The 21,794-nt window shown below is 41.5% G+C and overlaps 1 protein-coding gene across 11 annotated transcripts in view; it reads right to left on the bottom strand.

Annotated features, from left to right (window-relative positions):
- Evi5 (ecotropic viral integration site 5) overlaps positions 1-21,253 on the bottom strand; it is a 317,622-nt gene extending 296,369 nt beyond the window's left edge. For 5 of the 11 annotated variants that reach the window (XM_069315222.1, XM_069315224.1, XM_069315225.1 and 2 more), the window contains exon 1: positions 5,225-5,522. Coding sequence is in view for 8 of the 11 variants with exons in the window: in XM_069315226.1 (XP_069171327.1) it covers positions 5,225-5,247 (23 nt within the window). In the remaining 3 variants the exon portion in view is untranslated. Of the gene's footprint in view, positions 1-5,224; positions 5,523-20,263 lie in introns of those variants that run through there. The other 6 variants (XM_069315219.1, XM_069315220.1, XM_069315230.1 and 3 more) reach the window with 5 other exon arrangements.
- Positions 21,254-21,794: the final 541 nt, after the last annotated feature.

Below are 21,794 nucleotides of genomic sequence, written 5' to 3'. Positions count from 1 at the left end.
ACGTCCTCTGTGCCACTAATACCCACGAGGACGTCCTCTGTGCCACTAACACCCACGAGGACGTCCTCTGAGCCACTAACACCCACGAGGACGCCCTCTCCAACATGGTGTTACAGGGTCAGTTTCCAACAATGGGCAGGAGGTATTCATCCACCTCATCGGGGGGGGGGGGGAGGGAAGATTTATCTAATCTTTTACGTGATGAATATTCAACGCAGAAGGCTGGTCTGGTAATTAAGGAATTCCCAGACACTGGCCAATGACAGCCCACTTTCACTCTCGACCGAAGATCTGATTGGTTGAGATCGCGGAGCGGGATACTTGCATTAAAGGAAGGGAGGGAGGGGAGGGATCACTTGTTGACATTGACACTGTGATCTTGTCCTCGGCCAAGATGTCATACATTCTGACGGCGAGACATTTAGATAAGACTAGAAGCACAAGGTGACCGCGGACCGACGGGATAATGTTAGCAAGATTGGAACAGGAACAAGAGAACTCAAGATAATTACAGTGGATGTTATCTCTATATTGGTGTTGAACATGTGTTCGAGCTGTAACGTGTTCGTAAATGTGTGCGTGTGCTTCCTTGTATATGTGTGCGTGTGCTTCCTTGTATATGTGTGCGTGTGCTCCCTTGTATATGTGTGCGTGTGCTTCCTTGTATATGTGTGCGTGTGCTCCCTTGTATATGTGTGCGTGTGCTCCCTTGTATATGTGTGCGTGTGCTCCCTTGTATATGTGTGCGTGTGCTCCCTTGTATATGTGTGCGTGTGCTTCCTTGTATGTGTGTCCGTGTGCTCCCTTGTATGTGTGTCCGTGTGCTCCCTTGTATGTGTGTCCGTGTGCTCCCTTGTATATGTGTGCGTGTGCTTCCTTGTATATGTGTGCGTGTGCTCCCTTGTATATGTGTGCGTGTGCTCCCTTGTATATGTGTGCGTGTGCTCCCTTGTATATGTGTGCGTGTGCTCCCTTGTATATGTGTGCGTGTGCTCCCTTGTATATGTGTGCGTGTGCTCCCTTGTATATGTGTGCGTGTGCTCCCTTGTATATGTGAGCGTGTGCTCCCTTGTATATGTGTGCGTGTGCTCCCTTGTATATGTGTGCGTGTGCTCCCTTGTATATGTGTGCGTGTGCTCCCTTGTATATGTGTGCGTGTGCTCCCTTGTATATGTGTGCGTGTGCTCCCTTGTATATGTGTGCGTGTGCTCCCTTGTATATGTGTTCGTGTGCTCCCTTGTATATGTGTGCGTGTGCTCCCTTGTATATGTGTGCGTGTGCTCCCTTGTATATGTGTGCGTGTGCTCCCTTGTATATGTGTGCGTGTGCTCCCTTGTATATGTGTGCGTGTGCTTGCCAGATGTGCACACGTGTCAGGATGTTTACTCTTCTAATTGAGCTTCAGCTCTTTGGTACCAGCCTCTTAACTTTCGACTAGAATACAGGCGCTAAAGTTCATTAGCGTTCATTATTATGTACATTAAAAGCTACGTACAGTATTAATTTCAATTCATAGTGTATTTCTCTTTATTGACTACTCATGACACTGAAAAATACTATTATTATTAGCTGTACCCGGCCACGCATTGCTGTGGCTCAGCCCCTCCCCTGTCCCCTCGCCCTCCCTTCTATTCCTCACTCCGCCGTCCCCCTCGTCCTCCCAACCATTCCCCATTCCCCCGTCCCTTCGTCCTCCCCACCATCCCCTACTCCCCCGTCATCTCTTCCTCCCCACCATCCCCTACTCCCCCGTCATCTCTTCCTCCCCACCATCCCCTACTCCCCCGTCATCTCTTCCTCCCCACCATTCCCCCCCCCCTCCCCTCGTCTTCTCCACCATCCCCCCCCTCCCGTCCCCTCGTCCTCCCCACTATTTCCCACTCCCTCGTCTGATGCGTTCCCAAATGATCTGATGTCTCCATCAGAAAAATGGGAACATCAAATGATCTGATGTTCCCATCACTGAAAAATAAGAACAGTTAAAAAACGAAATGAAAAAAAATAAAAAATAATTATACTCACGAAATGAACGGTATGGTAAACAACACAGCTCAATTCCAATGCAATGCCACAAAATAATTAAATAAAAAAGAAAATAAATCAAAATCTATGAAAATTCAATTTATCAATGCAATTGGAAACATTGAAATGGAATGTAACATTTAGTATAGCGTGTGTTGCTTTAAGTGCAACAGATGGCACTGTTTTTGAAAAACAGCGCTGTGTTTTTACCTGTCACAGGTGTGGCATCTATATAGTAGGTATATAAAAACGCACGTATTGGAATGGAACGTTGTGTCAAAATTTCAAAGCAATCGGTAAAGAACTTTCGGAGATTACAGCATGTGTTGCTTTTACGTCCAACAGATGGCGCTGTTAAAAAAGTGTTTTTACCTGTCACAGGTGTGGCATGTATATAGTATGTATATAAAAACGCGCGCGTATTCGAATGGAACGTTGTGTCAAAATTTTATAGCAATCGGTGAAGAACTTTTGGAGATTCGCGATTTTGAACAAACGAACTTTTACATTTTTATTTATATATATTGTGTCTGGCACCTTTGGCAACCCTGCTTCTGCCTGTCCCCTTGCTCGGCTACCTTTACTAACTGTAGTCATTGTCGGCCTTGTCTATACTGAGAAATGCGTGTGGTAATCTTCCTCCTGACTTTAACTTCGTGACTCGAGGATTACTTCAGTCTTTTTTTCAGCTCTGGGAATAGGCTGATGGCTAATCAGCCTTTAGGCTTTCTCTTCAGCTTCGTTTTATGATGTTTAACCAGATAAGGACGCCATGTTAGTGCTGTAATAACAGAATTTGTTTGATGTATGTCTTGTATATGTATGATCAAGTCCTGAAGCAGATTTCTAATGGCAGTTCTTATGTTCGGAAAGCTAGCAAACACATCCGATGACATCCGTTCAGAGTAGCTAGGCTACGGGGGGGGGGGGGGGGACTGGTTCGGTTTATATCGATGCTCAGAGGCTTTCTTCGCGATTCTTGTCGGGTTTCTTCTCTATCTGATACCTTGCCTTCAGCCTCCTCTTCCCAGCACCTATTTTAATGAATCTGCACAGGAGTTAAACTCTACAATAGCCACTCATTTGATTAACACTGAATTTGTATTTCTGGTGTACACTATACTGAAGAATTCTTACATAGGTCACTGACGTTATTTTGTTAATGTGTTCCACGGGCGATTGATTCAGTGTTATACACCAACCCCCGTGCTGAAAACGGTAACTGCTTGTTAAACCAATCTTTCAGTATGCCTGTGTGTGAACCCTACCGCCGGCCGACTGCTATAGAAAAAGAATGAACAACTTCACATGTACATACAAATGAATACGCAATTGTGGGGACACATACCAAAACTCTTATACCTTACTACCGGCATGTGAGGATGTTATTTATCCAAGGTTAAGATATCTACAAGGACAGTTATGTCGGCAACAATTCTTACATTAACCAGCCCAAGATGAAGGACTATTACGTGGTTCGTCAATACTGTTGATATCTGACCAGTTTTCACACAGCAAGCTATGTTCTCAGGCGGATTTGTAATATTGAAGGTTTTTAACGATGAACAATAAACACCTGTATGCTGTTCTGCTCCCACATATAGTTTCTAGAGTAGAGGAGGCATACCCACTAACTGGCGGGTAATATAGGCAAATCTTCATGTTAAATTTATTGCCCCAAAACAACTTGAATTATTGAATCGCTATATTCATGAGACCTTCCTTACAAATAATAGGTTGTTGATGTTGGGCATTAAGAACAACAATAGGTGTGACCAATATACTGAAATTGAGAATAACAAGCATTGTATTTCTGTAAGCAGAAAGTTTTTCTTGTAAACTGGATTACAGACTCTTAAAGCTTTATGTGGACCAAGCATTAGAGTGGATTTAATGACTTAATTTTCCATATTGACATAAAATGCAAGAAAATAAAAAATAAAATAATAATGCTACTTTCTAATTACATTTTTTGTGTGTGGATAGGCAGGCAGGAGGGTTACTCGGTAGACAAAATTTTGAAGTTCTTGAGAGGCAGGATCAAGTGTAACATTTAGATTTATGGTTCATGCTCTGGGATATGAACAATTGGTTTACCGAGAAAAACAAATATATAAATGTAGTATTTTCTCTTGTAAATTGATAAAGATTATATTTACATTTAGTAAAAAAAAAAAGTTCACACAGCAATACAAACCTCATCCAATCAAACCATTAACTTTCATTACCAATATTATCCCATGGTATTAAAATATATTTATTTAAAAATATGAACAAATGCAACAAACATTGCATTAAACCGAAAAAAAATGCAAATAATTTGTATAACTGACGTCGACATGAAATATTTGCGAGAAAAACAGTTGGGGGGTGAGGCTGTGTTTGTACCCTGAAGCTCGCCTCCGCGTTGCTGACTATTTCAAGCACACGGCATAGTTGGAATCTTGTATTTCCTTGCATTTGTTGATTAATATTAATTTATTTTGGCGAGTGGGAAGGTATAGGGGTTAAAGAATGCTGCAATCTTACCGTCCCTCACCCCTCTCTCTCTCCGCTTCCCTCCCACTACTTTCACAGCTTCCCCTTCTCCCCCACTCGGCCTTCCTCTTCCCTTCTCGCACAATCTCTCACTCCCCTCGCTACTGCCCCCATTGCAACCCGAGCACACACACATGTTTGCAGATGACGCAAAGGCGAAGATTGGAAAAATAGAGGACTGCAAAAAATTACTTTCTGGGAGAAAGACCAGAAGACTGACACCAGCATAATTATAATCTGACGACAGGAATCGGAAAGAGAAAAAGATTTTGGAGTGTATATACTTCAAACATTCTCCAGTTACACTCAATCAGTGAAGTATTAGCAACATACGAACATGCTGATAGACATTAGAACGTCATTTAAAATCGAAATAAAGACTAAAGGCAATTTACATGTATATGTTAAACCAATACTGGAATAAGCAGCACCAGCCTGGAATCCACACCTTGTGAATCACACTAAATTAAAAACAAAAGTGCATAGGTGTACAACAAAATTAGGTCAACACATACCGAGATATGTACAAACACATACGAATGTCACATATACTTCAATAATTCTATATTATATATGCTTGCCAATTTAGATAAACATCATCGGTCAATACACATACAAAAGGCTAGTGGTGGAACTTTTCACTACAGTGAGCGATAAATATTACCTCGGGGTAGAGGAGCTGTCCATCACGACGGTGATGCTCTGAAGAGGGCGGCGAGTAACCCTCCCCAAGTGTTATTTAACGTCGTTGTTGTCACTACAACAAGCATACATGTCACTATCCATGCACTGACTCCCCCCACAGTTGGTACTAATCGTCCGTCACGAGAAGAACCGGTTAACACACGCAAAACGCTTCACTGGTGACACTTTCGCAAGTAATATATTGTTTGGTGGTGAGTGTGGAGGCTAGGCCGCCCCCGCTCTGACTGCCTCCGGCTCCAGTCACGGACACGGACCTGGGTCAACTGCTCCACTCCCCGGATGAGTATGGGGTGCACAATAAACTAGCCGCCTCTGGCGGCAACAATCATATGCTCCAAATCCCATTGGAATATGTAGAAATCCCTTCATTAAAACGCTGTCCAGTTTCCAATGTATTATTCAAATAATAACAATAAACTCTACATAATTCAGTATTTTACATATAATCCGAATCCACCAACTCGTCCTCAGTTGGTGGATTCAGCTTGCTACGTAGCGGCCGTTCCCGGAGTCATCAAATTTAACATAATGTGCAATACAAATAGGTTTGTTCTCATATATAAATGAATATTATTATACAAGAAAATTCTATGCATAGTTAGGTATCTAGATTTTGTTGGCGATTATTTGTTTGTAGTACTTGGGTGAAGCATTTGCAGACTTGCGATTCGACCAGAGGACGTCAGCGAAGCACTGCTCGAGAAACAGCCCGTCTTTTAAACAAAGACCCAAAGTCCATTCATGCACCCTCCAAACCCCCCTTGTTTATGAATGAAAAACGGTTTACACACGACTCACAACTGCTGACGTTCGAACACTTCCGGAACAAGTGCTTCACTGACGAATTTTGTTCGAACCACAACGCTGTAAATGCTTCACCCACGTACTACAAATACAAATAATCGCCAACAGAACCTAAACACCTAACCTAACCTAACCAAATCAATGCCTACATATGCACAGGACGCTAATATATAACAATATTAATTTATATTTGAGAAAATTCCTATTTTGAATGAACATGTTAAAATTGATGAATGCGTCTTTGGGGTCGACCGCTGGATGGAATAGACTTGGTCTGAGGACGGGTTGCGAGAAAAGTCCATACATCAGTTGTGAGTCTTGTGTTCACCGTTTTTCATTCATAAACAAGTTGTTTGGCAGCTAGATTAATGAGAATTTGGCTTTTGTTTATGAGGAGGGACTGCACAGTTTAGGGGTTGAGGAGGGCTGCATGAAGCCCTCAACATTATCGAGCGTATTAAGAATTTAATTGAGTAACACCAGTAACTCCATCTGGTGGCCCTCTTAAAAATAACGTCGCTTTTCGCTCGTATGCGCGCTATGGCCAAAAGTGAGCGTAATTTGAAATGAAATCGACTCACAAAAGTGACGTATTGTCCCGTTTTTTGTTTGAGTCGTCCGGCCTACTCGGAAAGGTTAGGAGAGGAAACTTTCAATTAACGTTTTTCATAAAGTTTTGAAACTTTATGAGAATTTCCTGTCCATCTAACCTACCAGAGGACCCTTAACTTACTGTTGTTAAAAAAAAAAAAAATCCCAATTTTATTTTCATTTTCAAATTACGTCCACTTTCGGCCATACTGATAAACGGCCAAAAGCGACGTTATTTTTAAGAGGACAGGTTGAAGTTATTACCATTTCAGTAATGAGAAGAGTGGATGAGAGTTTCAAAAAATATAAATTGTCTTGTTAATTCAGTCATCTGGTGATGCCAATTGGTAGCAAGATATCTATTAATTTGTTTTTCAAATTTAAGAAGAGTGAACGGCAGAAGTTCAGCAATATAAATCTCAAACTCTTGTCTTTTATTTTTGATTATTCTGAAATACATGACAATGCACTGTGGCACCTGCACCTGGCAGCTTAGTATCATCATAGTGAAGTGTTACCAGTTCCCGTAACCTCTTAGAAGAAATCTGTGGTCTCGTGCAGAGAGCACTGTAGCCTCATGCTGGAAGCAGCGAAGCCTCATGTTCATTATTGCACGGCTTCCAGCTGAGAGCAACGAAGACACATTCTAAGTCTATACAGATACAAATTAAAAAAAAATAATTACCTGTACATTTCAAACCATTATACCACTCATTCAGTGGACCCAAGGTGTGGTGGCAACTATTCTGGCCCACCTAGAGTGTAAAAGTCCTTCAAGAGGGGGCCAAGGTATTCCATGCCTCAGTACTCACTATATTATCAGCGAGGATGGAGTTGCACCCTTGATCTTGTCTATCCCTGGTCCTTGCGGTGAGCAGGAGCGAGGTTAGTACTTGTAGTAGTGAAATTTAGAATTGTACCACGGGCGGTATTCAGGTCATGTGAACGACGCCATCAGTTTATTATGATACGGACGTTAGTGTTTTCTTTTCATGTGTCATTTTAGCGAGATTAAAGTGACATTACATAACACAACCCGGAAGAAAATATTGGTTCGTTTCCGTGGCGGACTATAGGTCTAACGTGAGGACCAGCGTAACACCAGGAAGTGATTCAATAATGAGAGAAATCTTGCTCGCCTTCGTCAAGGTAGTTTGATGTCCATATTGCTCCTCTGAGAGCCCCTACTCGATCCTGAACTGGAACAATATGTTCTCAATCAGCTATAATAGAAGAAAAACTGATATGCTAAATTATATAGAATCTTAACCCTGCTTCAAGTGTCTATACTGTATCATAGGCTGCAACTTTGTTCAAATGAGAAAAAATAGAATCATGCCAGTGTGACAAGCAGTTGTTCTGTTTGAATGGATAGTCACTATTTATCTGGGTGGATAGAAATTTACATAAAATTAGAACATATAGTAATATAGACAACGTTTTTTTTTTTTACCAAAAGGCAGCACCACAAACTAGCGCGCTGCCTATAATTTATATATATATATATATATATATATATATATATATATATATATATATATATATATATATATATATATATATATATATATATATATATATCTGATGCCGAGCCTCCTGTTTCTTATCTATCTATCGATAATTTCTGTGTTGCTTGCTAAGATTTCTCTGGTGATAGTCTGGTTGTGTTAGGAGATTATATGCTCCTTGATGAAGCCCTGTTTGTTCATTGTTAATCGCCTAGAAAGAAACGTTGTTGTCTAGCCTATATACTGAGATCTTTGGGGCTGATAGCCCCCAAGTGGGCATGTGAAGGCATAGACGACGTTGGTTTCTTTCAAGGTGCTCTGTTTGGTGTCTGGAGAGTTCTATCGTGAAGAACTCTCCAGACACCAAACTTCTCTTGATGATGTCATTGACTGCTTCATTGTCTGACAATCTTTCCCGGTGACCAACGACAGATGAGACCATGGCTGCCGTATTAGTCTGCCCATGTCTAGCCACAGATACACAGGTGTTCAGTGGAGATAGGGGGTGGCAAGGTCCAGGGCAACACCAATACTTAGGGCCCGATGATCCAGGCGGGTGCCTAAGGCGAAATTAGGGACAGTCAACAGATAGTCCCCGGCATGGGGAGCTTGCACAATTCGGAGACATGTTTTGTCCCACTGGCCGGCTCCGCCGCGAATTTGGGATCATAAATCCCAATGGAGTCCCTTAGGTATTCAGGTAGTAAAAGGAAGGGGGGGGGGGGCGGGTAGGAGAAAAGAACATAAAAACTGTATTGGAGGGGACCTAAACATCTCTTCTAATTCTCAAATCTTGGAAAAATGACATTAATATGAATCAACGTTGATCCAACGTTACTCAGAACTGCTGTACCCGCTACAGGAGCGCTTGAATACGTGTTGAACACATGCAAGACAGCTGTTGACAAGTTGAAGATGGAGCATGATGATAGGCCTGCGTCCCTGGGGTAGGGGTGGAGCTCCAACCCCAAATAAACATTTCCCGTCAAACTTGTTTTCCAGAAGCCATTTTTTCCGACTCTTCTTAGCTTGAGGAGTTTATAGGAAAAGTTCATAAATTCTTTTCACATATTAGTTAATATATAACCTGATCTTCAGGAATTAAGTTAATTTTCTCGTAAGCTAATCTTTTTTTTCTTGCTGTAATGTTTGAATGGCGTCTTAGCATGACTAGGCTATCAGAATACGACAATATTCTCGAAAACATCTGAAAGTGTTGAATAAATGTGTATTGCTATTCGTCGCGGTGCTGTTGACACAGGAATCTACGGTACACCTCATATATACTCTAGATTCATTCAGGAAGCACCAATAAAATCAATATGCCCCAAATTAGGTCACATAACTTTCAACAGTCAAGTGTACTTCCCTAAACACGACACTACGGTAGGCTGTGACGAGCAAAAAATATATGTGATGATTTACAATGTTCATGGTCACGGGGGAAGGAACTAGGCCACGGGGATCTTCATATATGTATGTTGTGCGTGATCAGCATACCACCACGCCAGTTTCCTACTACCTCGACAGCATACCCCACCATCAGTTCCTTGACGATCGTACCCCCACCACCACTACCTCGACACCATACCCCACCATCAGTTCCTTGACGATCGTACCCCCACCACCACTACCTCGACAGCATACCCCACCATCAGTTCCTTGACGATCGTACCCCCACCACCACTACCTCGACAGCATACCCCACCATCAGTTCCTTGACGATCGTACCCCCACCACCACTACCTCGACAGCATACCCCACCATCAGTTCCTTGACGATCGTACCCCCACCACCACTACCTCGACACCATACCCCGCCATCAGTTCCTTGACGATCGTACCCCCACCACCACTACCTCGACACCATACCCCGCCATCAGTTCATCTACAGCGTACCCCACCACCTCTACCAAGACCACAAACTACGTCAGTACCACCTTTACCATCGCCACCACAGCCGGACTCACGGTCAAGGTTCAGTGCTCACTGGCTACCTTGTGAGTCTATAAAAAGAATATTTATACACATTTATTTGCATCTTGCGATTACTTATTTTCCTTACTATAAATCACAAAGTATATCAAACTTTTTGTAGTGTTTGTATATCCGTGTGTTGTGAAACATTTGTATGTGTGACTCCGAAGGCTAGGCTTGTGGTGTGTTGCTGGCTAAATGATCCAGAGTATCCAACTCACACATGTGAGTTGGATATATACAACAAATGCTTTCTTTTAAGAATATGATCTACCATTATTAGCACCATACTCACAGTGTCATAAAAGGCCAAATTTCTGCGACTTATTCCACCTGGAGGTGATGAAGGTTCAGGATAATATTATGTGGATTAAGATTAGTTGTGGCGAAGGTTCAGAATACTATTATGAGTATCAGCCTCGTATCGGACCTCGTAGCCTGGTGGATAGCGCGCAGGACTCCTAATTCTGTGGCGCGGGTTCGATTCCCGCACGAGGCAGAAACAAATGGGCAAAGTTTCTTTCACCTTGAATGCCCCTGATACCTAGCAGTAAATAGGTACCTGGGAGTTAGTCAGCTGTCACGGGCTGCTTCCTGGGGGTGGAGGCCTGGTCGAGGACCGGGCCGCGGGGACACTAAAGCCCCGAAATCATCTGAAGACAAGATAACCAAGATCAGTGTGACCATCCTTGTGTCGGGCTGGTGAGAAGGTTCAGATAACATTATGAGCCCCAATGTGGTCGCCCTCACTCAGGTCTCCATTACTTTATGATTTTAATGTTATTATGACAAATTTAGATCTTCAGGACTGTTTGTATTCAAGAAAACAGCAGCGTGTTCATTGGTATATCCTTAATTCCTTCCTATCTTTATCTCTTGGTTGTTACGTCAGTAGTGGAGGGGGTGGGTCATGAAGGGAAAGGGGGGGGGGTAGGGACTGTTGGCTATCCCCTGTCGCATGACTGTTGGGTGGTAGGGGAGGCTGGGGGGGGGGCGGCACTAGGTGTACTTGACCCATATTTTCTACCCCACTACCAACACTACCCCACCACCAACACTACCCCATCATCACCACTATCCCACCACTATCCCACCAACACTAACCACTACCACTATCTCTCTAGAATTCAATCCCAGTAAGTTTAAGCAATGAAAATGGGGGAAGGGCGAAAGGAGACAGGAGACCTACATCATAAGGGACGCCAGCTACATGAATCAGAAAGAAAACCATGTTTAGGAGTGGAAATAATTCAAACACTAACACCCTAGGCACACATAAACAAGGTAACATTACCAGCATATTGGAAACTCTGGAACGTAATTTAAAAACATAAATAACGATTTTTTTAAGGCAATCTACACAACCTTTGTTAGACCACTACTGGAATATGCAGCACTCCCCTGGAGCCCACACCTTTTGAAACACAAAACCAAATTTGCGAAAGTGCTGAGTTTTGCAACAAGATTAGTGCTAGTACTAAAAGTGTTCAGCTATGAGGATAGGTTAAGGGAACTAAATCTCACAACCCTAGAGAAGATATGATCCCACCATACAAAATACTAAAGTAAATAAACAAGGTGAAGAAAAACCCTTTACATTGTGAGAAAATAGGCCAGGACATAAGTATAAGTTGTACGCGGGTGGTCCTCACGAGCAACACCATAAAGGAAGTCATGGAAGCCACCTCCATCCACAACTTTCAAAGGCAGATATGCCAGAGAACTCGACCGTCAGAAAGGCAGGTATGCCAGAGAACTCGACCGTCAGAAAAGTTAACAAAAAAGAGGCTCTAATCAATCTATCAGTGTTAACAAAGCGCCACTAGCAGCATCTGGCCTACTACCAACACCAGTACCAGCACCAACCAGTCGACCACAATCATTACCACCCTCCCATTGTCCCCACCACCACCACCACCACCACCACCACCAGACACGGGTGCCGGAAGTAGGTCAGTTGGAAGTTGGACACATTATTCAAGTTCAAGGACGATGGTGGTTGGGTTGTTGATGTTAGTAATGGCCTGAAGAATAATGTGGTGGTGGAATTGGTTGTTATAAGGCGGTGGAATAAACCTATATGGTGGTGGTATGAATGGTGACGGTGGTAGAGAGGTGTGAGTGATGATGGTAAGAGTGGTGACAGTGACGGTGGTAGGAGGAGTGGTGGTGGTGACGGTCTCAAGGGTCACCTAGTGGTGCCCCGTGCCCCTGGGTATCAGTGTGGGCTGCACTTCAACATAACCGTTCAATACTGGACGGTATGTGGGTTACCGCGCCACTACCTCCTCCTCCTCCTCCTCCCGTACCAAATAAGTTCGGAGAACACACAGTATTAAAGGTGACCAGCGGACTCACTAAACATCTACCAACTCAGTTTTAGCCGGCTTAACCGTAGACCGCTAGGCTAGTTAACTATTCACGAATTATGCACTCCATATCCATCCTATAGGCGGTGGTTAAAAGGGTTACAGAGGCACACGTCCAGCAACTGAACCCCATAGTTCATTTAGCTAGTGAACACAAACTATACCTGCTAGCTTTTACCAATATGGGGTACGATGTAGTTTTATTCTAGACTGTCAGTTAGATATGCAAGAGATCGAATCTTCCTGAGAGGAGAAATTATCGGGGGAAAGCGCCAAGCCATTACGACTTTATAGCACCTGGAAGAGGTCAGGATAAGAATTTGGGATGTGACGGAGGGAAGGAATGGTGCCTAACCACTTGGACGGTCGGGGATTGAACGCCGACCTGCATGAAGCGAGACCGTCGCTCTACCGTCCACATCCCAAGTCAGGGAGTTTTAGTTTCTATTTCGAGTTGAGATAACGTTGTCATTGCATGTTGATAGGCTACCTCATCCTGGCTGCACAACCATTTGGTTCTTGCTGCCAATTTCTATCCCAACCCTGTGTTTGAATATTCGTAATTAATAGCACATTGCTCGAATTGAAGCTATTGTTTGCGTTTCCAAGGAAATGAACAAATGAACTGTGATGAACATGCTGATCACGGTACCCATGACTCGTCTGCTTGCTCTTCTTTGCCCTTGATTTCAACTTAAATATTTAACTGGACAAAGTTCAACTTCAGGTCTGAGGTACGAGTATGGTCAAAATACCTGCCGGTTGTACACTGACCTGAGTGAAGTAGTGCCGCTAAACATTTTATAATAATGCTAAATCATTTAAAAAAAATATATATAACTCAAGTCTCTAGGTGTATTAAGTGGAATTATATAATGTCAGGTGTTATATAATGCTAGGTGGTGTTATATATAACGCTAGGTGGCGTTATATAATGCCAAATGGCGTTATATAATGCTAGGTGTAGTCAGACGGTATTAAGCTATGAAATATATTGCCAGATGGGGTCAACAGCGTCAATAACTTCTGCTGCGACATCAAAGAATAACATCCACAGCAGGCCAGGCAGGTGTCAGACCCCCTCCCTCCTCTTCCTTGATATTTAACTTACTGTTTTGATAACAAGCTTAATCATAATGAATCATCTAGACCAGAAACACAAATAAATATAACAGCCACACACAAAAAAAACCTCTTTACCTCATTTAAGTGACCTGACCTGGTTTCTGACGACCCTCCAAGCAACACGCAAGAGGGAGGAACATTATTATAATCAACATATGAGGCTACGCCATACGTTAGGCTGCGAGCAGCCGCGTCCAACAGCCTGGTTGATCAGTCCAGCAACCAGGAGGCCTGGTCGACGACCGGGCCGCGGGGACGCTAAGCCCCGGAAGCACCTCAAGGTAACGCTTCCTTAACAAATTTGCGTACTGAGTATTGCGTTATATTTTGTATTTTGCCATTATTGTCATTGGTCTTCACGTGAAATGCATCCTTATTTTGATATATTACAGGGTAAAAGTTCCGGTGCTTCCTTAAAAAATAAATGTATAGCAACCCGTCCTCGACTGAAGTCCATTACATTCAGCGGTCAACCCCACAGACGCATTCATCAATTTTTACATGCTGTTCATTCAAAACGGGAATTTTCGCAAGTATAAATTAATATTATAATATATTAGCATATTGTGTATATATAGGGATAGGTTAGGTTAGGTGTTTAGGTTCTGTTGGCGATTATTTGTATTTGTAGTACGTGGGTGAGGCATTTATAGCGTTGTGATTCGAACAAAATTCGTCAGTGAAGCACTTGTTCCGGATATGTTCGAACGTCAGCAGTTGTGAGTCGTGTGTAAACCGCTTTTCATTCATAAACAGGGGGTTTGGCGGGTGCATGGAATCACTTTTGGATCTTTGTTTGGAGGACGGGCTGAGTACCCACCGTCAAGAAAACTGTCAATTTAAAGTCTTCTCTCCTAACATACCCGAGGACCCAAAACAGAAAACGAGACAGTACGTCACTTTCGCGACACCCGTCCTCTAAACAAAGACCCAAAATCCAATCCATGCACCCGCCAAATTCCCCCTGTTTATGAATGAAAAACGGTTTACACACGACTTACAACTGATGGCATTCGAACAGTTAAGAAACATGTGCTTCACTGACGATTTTTGTTCGAACCACAACGCAGTAGATGATATATCAATATCTATAGATATATTTGGTAATCTCCACCTGTGCATTTTCTTCTCTTCCGAAACATCTCCAACTTCCATCTCACCCGTCCCTTCACTAGCGTCCAGCGTGTTACCACCGCCACCCATCCAGAATCTACCTACCCACCTTCTCATCCTCCCTCCCATCGTCCACCCAAACCCTCCATCACCAGCCACCCCTCACCCTAGTCCCCAAGTCCACCTGTTCCACCTATACCCTCGCCTCATTCTCTTCACCTGTATACCTTAACCTCGTTTCGTCACGAACGTAAACAAAGATTCCGCGAACGCAACAACAAATATAGGCTAATGGCGTCTAAAGTCGGGCGTTGGTTATAACAACAAAATGCAACTCACCACACGCGTGAACACTCGTGGACACGACCATGACCTTCACCTCCATGCTGGGTAGCCAGCCATGCACATGTCCTGACAGCCGTCATGACCTGGCTTCCTCAGACTAGTTTTTATCAGCGCAATTGGGTCATAGAAAATGGGTGCGTGACAGTAAGGGAAAATGGGTTAACACGGTTTGATGATGAGCGTTCCGGCAGCGGGTTTTATGCGTTTTTTTAAACAATCAGGAAAATTAAAGCATTTTATGACCCTGTTGCGTTTATAAACATTTTTTTTTAAATTGTTAAGCCTTTCTGCCTGCTAGGGGTCTTTGTATGTAAAGCTTACAAATCAAAACATCAGTGGCTTTGCAAAAAATAATTGTGTATCTGAAATCTTTTCCACCGCCGTCCACAGGATAGGTATGGGATGCAAAATAAATAATAAATGACTAAACTAGTTTTGTACAAGCGTTTACAACCATGACTCTTATGTGAGAAGAATGAATGGTATCCCAGATGCAGTGAGCGTCCTCCACACCCCCGCGGCTTGCAACACTGCTGGGTGATGCAACTTATGCAGGCACACTTTATGAAAGAAACCACTCACTGATAACAGTTTTTTCCTCCACGAGAATATCAATGTAACTGCACTGTATCACCGAGTTACAGTGTGAAGGTAAATGATAGAGGCTCTGTGGCTGACAGTTGGAGAGGTCAGACTTGGTGCTGACGCTGACAGTCTGCAGAGGTTAAGAGGGACTGGTGATTACGAGAGTGAGTGAGATTATTGTGGAAGAGTAACATACATTTCCCCTTTACCAAGACATTTCGCACACAACACAACACGCACGGAGAATATAATTACCCTATCATGAACAAAGGAAATATTACTCCTTTTTTTTCAAACAATTAAGACCATGGTCTTCTCCGAGGACGCAATGTACCCAATGATTTGCCTAACCTCCACTGTCCGAGACACAGCGAGGCATGTCTGAGCGCACAATATATTAATATACATTGGAGGTAAACCTCTAGATTTCAAGACCGGTTTTCACAGGATTATAGGTTATTATTTTAGTTTATACATTATTTTAAGTCACTACCCGTACATTCAACATACATACGTTATTTATCTACTATATGCAAAATATGGATGCATTGCAAGTATTTCAGATATTTTATTAATTATAATATAATGATTTGCAATTCCATGAAACGTATGTTTATTTTTATTTTTAAATGACTCAATATTTACAGTGTAAAAAATGTAGTGCTCGAGAGTGTCTTTGCCTTTGTCCACACACTATACTTCACTTCAGGGGGGCATAACTTAGGATATTAAAAGTTGTTCAATGTCAACCAAACTTTTTTGAATAGGTGTATATGAAAAGGTCTGCAACTGTTCCAAGATTCAGTATCGCAGCCTACATAGAAAGGGAGAACAAAAATACACATTTTTTTCAAGGAATTTTACACATTTTCAAAAAGCTTCAACAACCACAAGTTTCAAATTAAATCATTTTTATGACACCCATTTATCACATTAGCATATGATAAAGGATTTTTTTCCTTGCGGATTTTTCCAAAATATGTTTATTTTACTAATACAAATAGTCAAAGTTCCCCCCAAATTTATGCAAATATATCATTTTTATAAATATTTATAAATCAATAAATGAATTTAGAAATAAAGTATCTTTGAACGATTGTAGAGACATAAACTGTACATATAAGGCGTAAATAAAAAATGAAAGAGTAGAAGCACTTTTATGTTACTTGACTATAAATGAAGTCAAAGATTCTGCCACCTGTGGCTGAGGTTGACATCAACCAATTTCCTCCAAAATTAGTACCCTTACATATAGACATACGTTCTGTAAGATGCATAAGTTTCATGCAAATCGGCCGATAAAAAATGAGAAAAAATTAAAGAAAAAATAAAACAAATTGTAATAATTTTTGTTTAGCTATTTTTGAGGGATAAAACTAATTATTAAAATAGTTTATTATATGATATTGTGATAGCTTAGAGTCATAGACATGATTTCAGTTGACACTTGTGTTTGATGTTAATTTTTGAACATTTTGGAAATTTTTTGACACATAATTCAATATTTTTCTCCCTACTTATGCTACGATGCTGAGACTTGGACCAGGTGAAGCCAATTTCATATACAACTAGTCAAAAAAGTTTGAAATCGAACCGGTTTAAATTTATTACATATTTTTAAAGTATGCCATCTTCATCTAGATTCCCATACAAGCTCAACTGTCAAATACACTTAATTGTAGCAAAGTAGTATTCGAGATGTGACATCTGTCATCCTACTTTGTTACTTGCCCCATACAAATGCTATGTTTTGTTTGACACATTGCAGTGATAATCAATGGATCTGCTAGTTCCTGTGTGCACTCTTTTGCTTTCCTCAAATTTATCTAATAGTTCTCGTCTATTGACACGTTTTAGGGTTCTATTTGATAGCCCAAGATTATGTTCAGCATTATTTTTATTTGCTGCAAGCTTAGCAAGGATATCAACATTATCATGTTCATAAAGATGTGAAGAGGAGGATAGAAATAGCCTAAGCTACTCTATCCTTTTTGAGATGTATCTTATTGTCTCAATAAACTTACTTGAACTTGAAGATGTGAGGTTGAAACTAATATTTGAAGATTTATAAATAGTGATAATGATTATTATTGTGTAATATGTCATGCGGGAGTGTTATGTAGGCAGCTGGAGACTGGTATGAGAACAATGAAACAGTATCTTTATAGCTTCCAGTGTGTTGTAACCCATAGAGGAGTTGGTATTTACGTAAGAATTCAATATAAACATTTGATATCCCTGACAAAGGTCATTTCGTGAAGAATGGATTACGGATGCAATATTATAAACCCAGATTTTAGCGAAGCTTTAAACACTTCAGCTTGAAAGATTTACAAGGCAAGTAGATCCACAGGGTATGAGAGAGGACCTCTCAAACTGGATGAAGGCATACTTGCCATACAGGAAACAACTTGTTAAGATAACCGAGCATTTGGAGCCTTGATAGGAGTGGGGAAAAATTGGAAGTGAAGTACCACAAGGTACCACTGAGGCTTCTATTGTTTATTATATGTATAAAATCGACTTAGACTTATGAATGAACAGCATCATTAGGAAATTTACCAATGATACAAGAATAGGGAGGGAAATAAATTCAGAGGAAGTATCAAAATACATGGATTTACAGCCTCTATTGTTACGTTCCCTTCCCCTCACACCCCCCTTCCCTTCCCCTCACACCCCCTTCCCTTCCCCTCACACACCTTTCCCTTCCCCTCACACACCTTTCCCTTCCCCTCACACCCCCTTTCCTTCCCCTCACACACCTTTCCCTTCCCATCACTCTTCCCTTCCCTTCCCACACTTGCTTCCTTCCCTTGTCCCTCACACACACTAGCACATAATAACCAATAATAATTTTAACTCTAAGGTAATAATCTCACCTGAGTATAATGATGATGATTGACGCTTACCGCCACTCATGTGTTTCTGGAGCAGTGGGTCAGTCAGCATGGAGAGGGGAGAAGCACGTTAGGGGAGAGTGGCGGGGTGACAAGGAGGCAAGGGCGAAAGAAGTAAAAAGAGAAAGATGGGAAAGGGGTGTGATAAAATAAAATTAATTAGGGGAGGGACAGTAAAGGGATATGAAATTCTGAGGGACAAAGGAAGACAGGCAAGGTGTTAAAGGTTGGGGGAGACGTAGGCTAGACTTGTCGGCAGACGGCAGAGGAACATATAGAGAGTTGTTCAGTAGTTTGCCTTGGGGAACCTCGACAAACCTAACATGGTTCCTCTCCCATTAGCCCGTCCTCCAAAGGTTCCCAAACGTCAAAAAAACGATCAATTTAGTGTCCTCTCCTAACCTACTAGAGGTACCAAAACAGAAAACGGGATAGTACGTCACTTTCGCGAGCTGCTTCCATTTTCTGTTACGACAATTTTTGGCCTTATGTAACGCATACGAGTGAAATGCGACTTTCTTTGTAGGAGGACAGGTTGCTCCTCCCAGAGTGGGAAGCAAGTTATTCACGTGTCCCCTTGCACTTTCAGTTCATTTTCTTTACAGAGACGAGTAAACACTGTTAGGAGAATCGCTCACTTTATTCTCATTCTTAATCGTAACTCTCTATATTATGCAGTTCACATAACAAAAACAGCATTAATGCTAATAATCATTACTACCCGATACTATAATTTCAACAGCTGCTATTCGTCCCTGCAGGTGCTTTTTGGGCACGACCAGACGACCAACTGGGGACCATGCGCCGGTAGTTATTATGTGGAATGATAGTACCTATAGTTATTATGATTGGAATGATAGTACCTATAGTTATTATGATTGGAATGATAGTACCTATAATTATGATTGGAATGATAGTACCTATAGTTATTATGATTGGAATGATAGTACCTATAGTTATTATGATTGGAATGATAGTACCTATAATTATGATTGGAATGATAGTACCTATAGTTATTATGGATGGAATGATAGTACCTATAGTTATTATGATTGGAAGTGCAAAATATGGTCTGAAGCGCCTAAAAAAAATCTAAGTGTTGTAGTATAAATTTCGTAATGGAAAATAATCAAATTTGGTCTAAGATTACATATATTAGGTATTACAGGCTAGGTATATTTTACTCTCGTTTAATTTGTTATGCCTTTATCATTCCAGTAGCGCAAAACATGAACTTGTTTGACATACAGCGCTCAATACTTTGTACAATCCATTCGTAGTAGCTGTAGGTTCTACCATTTTAGAGAATGAGGTGCTATAATTGATTGATAAAGATTGATAAAGTGGCACGGATATAAATTAATAGCCCGTAATGCTATAATTATATCCCACCGGGTTATAAACCCATGGAACCGCTGTACCCGCCGAAGCCGTAAACGCCAAAACTACTGAATTTTAACATTCAACTTGAGAAAACAACATCAAGACAAATGTGGGGACCATTGACAAGCCAACGGCTTCCTGTCCTCGTCGAGGCCACTAGTGTTAGTGGCCCTCAGGTACATACGGAAATAAAACATGTCCACAGACGCTCGAAGCGTGCATATGAAGGCGCCGCAGGAGGCGTCACCTGATCAAAATAAACAAACAGGAAAATGTTAAGAAAAATGTTGTTTACTCACATTGTGTTCGTGGATTATCATTATTAAGACGCACAATACAACAGTGGAGACCATAGTCGTGCATCACACCTCGGAATGTGACCATTAACGGCGTTACTGGCTTTGATGGCTCTATACTGTCCTGTCGGCTTCCACCATGTGCTGACAGGGCTACCACCATGTGATGTCAGGGCTGCCACCATGTGCTGACAGGGCTACCACCATGTACTAACAGGGCCACCACCATGTGCTGACATGGCTACCACCATGTGCTGACAGGGCCACACCATGTGCTGACAGGGCCACGCCATGTGCTGACAGGGATACCACCATGTGCTGACAGGGCTGCTACCATGTGCTGACAGGGCTACCACCATGTGCTGACAGGGCTACCACCATGTGATGACAGGGCTAACGGACCATATGCTGACAGAGTTACAGCAATTCTAACAGGATTAACAATTAATTCTGACGGGTTAGTCATTAAATAGCCATAATAAAAGTAAAACAATGTACCTTCTTGTATATAAATAAATAAATAAAACAAATTGCAAACCTGGGCGACGATCTGATCAACAATCAACTTGTATATTATCTCTCTCCCCTCTGACGATGTCCCCCGTATCGGAGTCTTTCCCATGTTGGATACCCCACCTTCGTATCATCCTCCAGAGTACTAAGTATGCCGTGATCACACCTTGACTCGTCTCGTTTATACAGTCGAGTTGATATATTACACTTATTTTGTATTACTGCAGAATGATAAAGGATCATTATTCACTTCCTTATTGTTACCGTTCTTGTTTATACAGCAACCTGCAGTTAACTACAATTATTAAGTAGGGGATCAATTAACGGTTTAGTGTCTTTGTCTTTACAGTACATGTTAATGCATATATATGTATGTATAGGACTACACTGTCGGTGAAAGGCAGCCTGCAATTATGGCACGTCCAAGTCCCCTCTAACCAAGGGCAACACGGGATCACCCAACTAGTTACTGGCCTTAACCAGACTCATCAAGCAACATGCACATAATCTAGACTACCACGTATGTTCGTGTACGATTGAGGATGTAGCCAATATATATATATATATATATATTGGCTATATATATATATATATATATATATATATATATATATATATATATATATATATATATATATATATATATATATATATATATACATATATATATAAATTTATTATACACAGGTTATAAAGACTGACAGCAATGCACTAACACTACAGCTTCAGGTTCTTATTGGAGCTCTACTCTTCCCAAATTGTTTATATCTTACATTTACTAATTATGCTAATAAACATTTGTAAAATATATATTTTGTGTATGATTAGTTGACTGCAGTTACTTTTATATTTGTATAGACTTAAATATGAAGGTATGATTTTTGGAACCCATAGGTGTTTAAAAGGGATAAGCATATGCTCTAGGGTCCTGCCTCTGAATTCTCAAGTAACGTGTACAAGTTTCAAAGCCCTTATTATTCTGTTATATCTTAGTGTGAACCTGGCCGGGAGCCGGTGGCTG

This window comes from Procambarus clarkii, chromosome 81 (assembly GCF_040958095.1).
Source record: "Procambarus clarkii isolate CNS0578487 chromosome 81, FALCON_Pclarkii_2.0, whole genome shotgun sequence".
Classification (NCBI taxonomy): domain Eukaryota; kingdom Metazoa; phylum Arthropoda; class Malacostraca; order Decapoda; family Cambaridae; genus Procambarus; species Procambarus clarkii.
Note: the sequence above shows the minus strand (reverse complement) of the source record. Positions and strands in the feature narration are given on the sequence as shown.